General features: G+C 39.9%; 1 protein-coding gene across 1 annotated transcript in view; it reads left to right on the forward strand.

The window, feature by feature from the left end:
* Positions 1–671: 671 nt before the first annotated feature.
* The window catches only part of LOC103781644 (F-box/WD repeat-containing protein 7-like), a gene marked incomplete at its 5' end in the record, with an annotated part of 6,307 nt that continues 1,672 nt past the window's right edge, over positions 672–5,306 (forward strand). Inside the window, 2 exons of the mRNA XM_008949361.1 lie at positions 672–897; positions 5,155–5,306. The exon at positions 5,155–5,306 is cut by the window's right edge and continues 80 nt beyond it. Of these exons, the coding sequence (XP_008947609.1) occupies positions 672–897; positions 5,155–5,306 (378 nt within the window). The remainder of the gene's footprint in view (positions 898–5,154) is intronic.

A 5,306-nucleotide genomic window follows, 5' to 3' on the forward strand; every position in this document is an offset into this window, starting at 1 on the left:
TATTTATATATTATGATTATATCATAATTCTGCAATAGTAGAACATGTCTTCATTCAACAAACAATGGCAAAGCTCTTTCACTTGACTGTGGTGTGGAGCTGTGGGCAGAGTGCCTGTTGGTTGTGGTTTTTTTCTTCAGCAGTTCCATTAATATTAATTCTTTCCCATTTCTGTTCTTGCCTAAAAGAAGCTTTTGAAAGTATAAACTGAAAAAAAACAAGACAAGTAACTGTTAATTTACTCAAAGTAAAACTTCTGAAGATCTTGTTTAATTGTTATAATTAGCTAACTCAGTCATTAAAACAGAATGCCCATAGCACTGGCTGGAGCTCAGCATATTCATGAGCTTTCATAGGTGAATCCGACAGTCCACATAATTTCTCGTGGCATTGTCGTGCTGCTCAGGAATGAAGTGCCTTCTTAAGTACTGATTACTAATTATATCAAAGAGACAGATCCTGAGGAGGTGAGCAGAGCAAGGAAGAAAAGCACTCAGGTCATTTGCAACCCTAATAAACTGTCATGCCAAACCGTATCTTTGGTGGCTTGTGGACTAACGCTATCTAATATCCCAAATTAAAACTCATGACTGAATTACACCCAAGTCTTAATTGTTTTAATGCTTGTTTGTCCAATGCTAAGTACAGGAGGGGTTTTCTTGTTCCTCCAGAGTGGTCAGTGGGTCTCGAGATGCTACACTGAGAGTTTGGGACATAGAGACGGGCCAGTGTTTACACGTTCTGATGGGCCACGTAGCTGCAGTTCGGTGCGTTCAATATGATGGCAGAAGGGTTGTAAGTGGTGCATATGATTTTATGGTCAAAGTGTGGGATCCAGAGACAGAGACCTGTCTGCACACACTGCAAGGGCATACTAACAGAGTCTACTCATTACAGGTATGTGATTTTCATCTGCTACTTTAGTTTCCTTAAGTAACATTTAAAGTTAGCTTATTTCGCCTTGTTTATTAAATTGTGGGTAGCTACTCCAGAATTATACAGGCCAGAAGCGTATAGAGGCACCTGTGATAGTCCCCTCTTTCTGTTTGTTATGCTACTTACATGTTGTCTTAATTTAGGAATTGGAAGTTTTTTCTAGAGGAGAATATTTTTTAAAACACCCAGTACAATAACGCCCAGATCTCTAAACCAGCAAGTTAAGTAGTTTTGTGGGTTCCTGTGTTGTTTGGTTGAGAGTTTTTTGAAGTCTTGCATGTATTTTGGAGCTATGCTTTTGCTTTCCCCAATGAAGTTCTGAAATTACCGCTTTAAATAAATCAGAAGATACAGTAATTGAAAATGTGCCAAAACTGCCATTGGATTAATGTTCTGAATTACACAGATCTGTTTATCCTTATTTTGTAGTCCCACGTTCCAGTTCGAAACTGTGGTTCACTGTAAGGCTGAAGCTAAAATTTTAATCTTTAGGTGTATATCTCCAGCCTTCTACTTCCTTTTCTCTGAGTAGAGGCCAGATCCACACCTGCGAGGCTTTGTCAGAGGAGGAACATCATTGTAGATGCAGGTTATCACAGCACTGCTCTGTGCCCTCTGTTGCCTGCCAGCCACCCAGACTCTGCATCAGAAATAAGCTGGCAAAGATACGCACAGACCTCGTATGGACTCTTCTTACCTTTACTAACCCAGAAGATCATCTTGTTCATTTGTAGAGTCAAAGCATCACTTCCAGGGGTTGAAAGGCAGAAGAAATTGATGTCATGCTTCTGCCTGTTCTCACCACAATCTGGCAGGACTTGAAAAAAGAAATTAAAAAAAGACAGTTGAAAAGGAGGAAATTGCATTCGGCATGTAACTGCTCTGGTTTGTGACTCAGAAAGCAAAGCTTAGAGCTAGAGACATTTTTCATGAAGTGTCTTTTCATGAAGGTGTATCTCACCATAATAGATGAAATATGGACAAAATACCCAATTGGTTTCCTTTCCCCAAATATGTAGTAAAATTTATCAGAAATCTCCAGCCCTCCTCTTACACTCATAATGCCGAGTAGTAATTCCCTGAACAAGCAGCAAGTAAGTTAAAAATGCTGCACTACCTAACCATCTCATAAAAATATTCCAAAGGTTGTATTCCACCCAGGGTAGTTTGGGAGCAGTATATGTTATTCAGCCTTATCTTCACCAGTGGCTCTTGCCTGGCATTATGAATATTCATGTCTTGTTCTGATACTGTAGTAGTAACATATCAAATAGTTGGGTTATGTTACACACCAGTGCTGTTGGCACCCCGTAACTGGAACTTGGCATTCTGAAAAAATTTCAAGGGGGCAGGAGGCTACAAGTACTTACGAGTTGCAGGACAGATTCTTTAAGATTGCATGTTGAGTTCCTGCCATTTGGCCTGAAATGGCCCCAAACAGCAGAACTCACATAAATAGACTCATTGGGCTTGAATATACCCAGCCTGTCCTCCCCTCATCCCTGCTCCACAGCAGGTTCTATTACACCTCAGTATCTCCCCATTTATAGGCCCCACCTAACATTTTACAGGGATCTTTATGCAGCAGTTGAAGACTACTGATCATGTTGGGTTTTCTTGGCTGCCTTTGAAGGAATCCACAGATTCTCAGAGCTCTTGGATAACAGCTCAGCCGCTGATACAAACCATTATCTGTTTGACTATAACAATATCAGAATAAAGTTTGTGTTGAATGCCCAGCCTTAAAGCTCTCTTTCTGAATACTTTATCTACATGGAATACAATTAATTTTTAGGAAAAGGGGAAAGAATTCAAAATTTGTTGCATCAATCTGGTTTAGTTATGTTTAGGAAAGAAAAACATTCTGTAGGGTTTCCAGCCAACAAGTCTGCTTGGCTACTTAATGCTCCTCGGCCTTTTATCTGAACACAGATTAGTTCACATCTTCGTTTGAAAGCAGGGTGCCCAAAACAGGATGCAAAATTCCAGTCAAACTCTTACCAGTTCTTAGTAGAAGTTATTTTATATGCCTTGTGTAGTGTACCCTTATTTCAGATATCAGAGTGTCTTGTCTTAGTGTATTTTCACCAGAAATGCAACACATACAGCAGATAAGCAGTCTCTGTGTGTCAGTCATGCTCTACATTAATTGGAAACTGGGCACCATGCTTAACCATCCACTGCAGGGATCTAAGGTGTTAGTCTTCTGAAGGTTTTATAACAAGAAGCAGTCTCAGCTAATTGAGTTGCCTTAACTGGGTTCTTTTTATTTTGCAATCATTAGATACCAGCCAGTCCACATGGACAAGTAGTGTTGAATTGCCCTAGCCATAACAGACTGCTGCCCAGCCTTCATTCGCCCAGGCTGCAGCTGTAACCAACAGTCATTCCCTGCCAAGCTCAAATCCTCACAATTTTCTCTTGACTTTCACACTCTTTGCTTTGGGTCAGTTCTACCATTTTAAATGTCATCCAAATCCTAGTGAAAATACTAAATGCCAGGCTCGCCCCGGAACTCATTCTGAGATCTGTAATAATGCTGTGAACAAAGTTCTGAACAGGATAATATCCCTGCCTCAAAGTTGCCTCTTTTGTGAAAATAAAACCAAGACATCTGCCATTTCAAATGGCTTTTTACTTTGTCACAGAAGAAACATCATATTGGTTAAGATTATTTTCCCATAAATCTATGTTTCCTGCTACTTGCTGCATTGCCAGGGGCTTACAAACAGATTGATTATTTGTTAGTTCCTTCTGGAAGCTGAAATTAGGCTGTGACCGATTTGTAATTCCTCATCTCCCATCATCATCGCCTTCAATAAAGAAAGGAATTGTATTTGCCACCTGAAACTTGTCTGTCTTCCATGGGTTCTTAAAGATAACAGTAGTTGTTTGAGATTGTCTCAAAAGAACTTGCATTATATGGTTTTTCCCTGTTCTAGCACAAGCTTCTACTGAGTTGTCAGTGGTGTTAGTCCTGTGAGCCTACACTCAGATGGCTGAGAACTAAAGCAAAAAAAAACCCAAGTTAAATAGCTGGCCTCACTTGGTGTTTCCTTCCCACTGAGCATAAATGAGCTTTTTTTATTTTGGCCTTCCTCTTGTTTGGGTTTTGTTTTCTCTTTTTTTAAGAGGATAGTGTTTTATCATCCTTAACAGCTCTTGCTAGTTTTATCTTGTTTTGTGTCCTGCCCTTCTGATTTTGTCCCAGTGTGTGCTTTTAAACACATCTATTGATCTGGTTTCCACTTTTTGTACAATTCCTTGTGCCTCAGCCAAGTGGGTCTTGGTAATTTACTACACTTCCTATCTTTCCTTCACACAGTATAGTTTGTGTCTTTAAGAAAGTGCCAACTCTCCTGAACTCTTCTTCCCCTCAGAGAATAGATACATAAAAAACCTCATGGGAAGGAAGACTCAAGTTATTGAAGTATTCCTCCTTGAAGCCCACTGGTGTTATTCTACTGCTCTTTTTCTTTCCTTTTTTTGAGAATTCTGAACTCTCATGTCATTGTCACTAGCACTCAAGTTACTTTCCACCTTTATATTTTCTATATGATGTGCAGTCCTGGTGATCAAAAGTGTCTCATCTCTTAGCTGATCCATCTACATGTTCACATTCTTCATATTTGTATTTTATATATATGCTCAGAAAAATCCAAGGATTTCGACATCCAGGTTAGCCTGTGTGCCCTTCCCAGTTCCTTAGTGCACACGATTGTTACAAAATGGCTAAACCCAGCATTTTTCAATTTCATTCATTGCATTTTCCCGTGTTTTGGCTTTTGTGTGATTCTGGATTAGTGTTGTTCCCCTTATCCAGCTTAAAGTCCCTCTGACTTGTGAAAAGCAAGTTTGGCTTGTGAACACCTTTATTAGGAAAACAACATTCTCTCACTGTTGCGTCCGGCAGTGTAGGCACTATTCTGTTGTGTCTAAAGGAGCTGCATTACATTTTAGAAGACCAGTAATTCAGAGTCTTTCTCCTCAAACCACATATACCTCATAGCCCTTGTCTACAACAGGAAGTTACACTGACCATGAGTCGCCTGCTCTGTTATCAGATGTGGCCATCTCTACTTAGACTGATTTCTTACTTTGCAATGCAGTTTCCAAATATATAGTATCTGATATTGCATTTAGTGAATGAAGTCCTGAATAACCTTCTTTGGAAGATCCCGATGTAATTGTTTGTAATAGATTTACCTTTTTTTGTAGTTCGATGGTATCCATGTGGTGAGTGGATCTCTGGACACTTCCATCCGAGTTTGGGATGTGGAGACAGGCAACTGCATTCACACGCTAACAGGCCACCAGTCTCTCACGAGTGGAATGGAACTCAAGGACAATATACTTGTGTCTGGGAATGC

Source organism: Merops nubicus, unplaced genomic scaffold (assembly GCF_000691845.1).
Source record: "Merops nubicus isolate BGI_N331 unplaced genomic scaffold, ASM69184v1 scaffold2941, whole genome shotgun sequence".
Taxonomy (NCBI): Eukaryota; Metazoa; Chordata; class Aves; order Coraciiformes; family Meropidae; genus Merops; species Merops nubicus.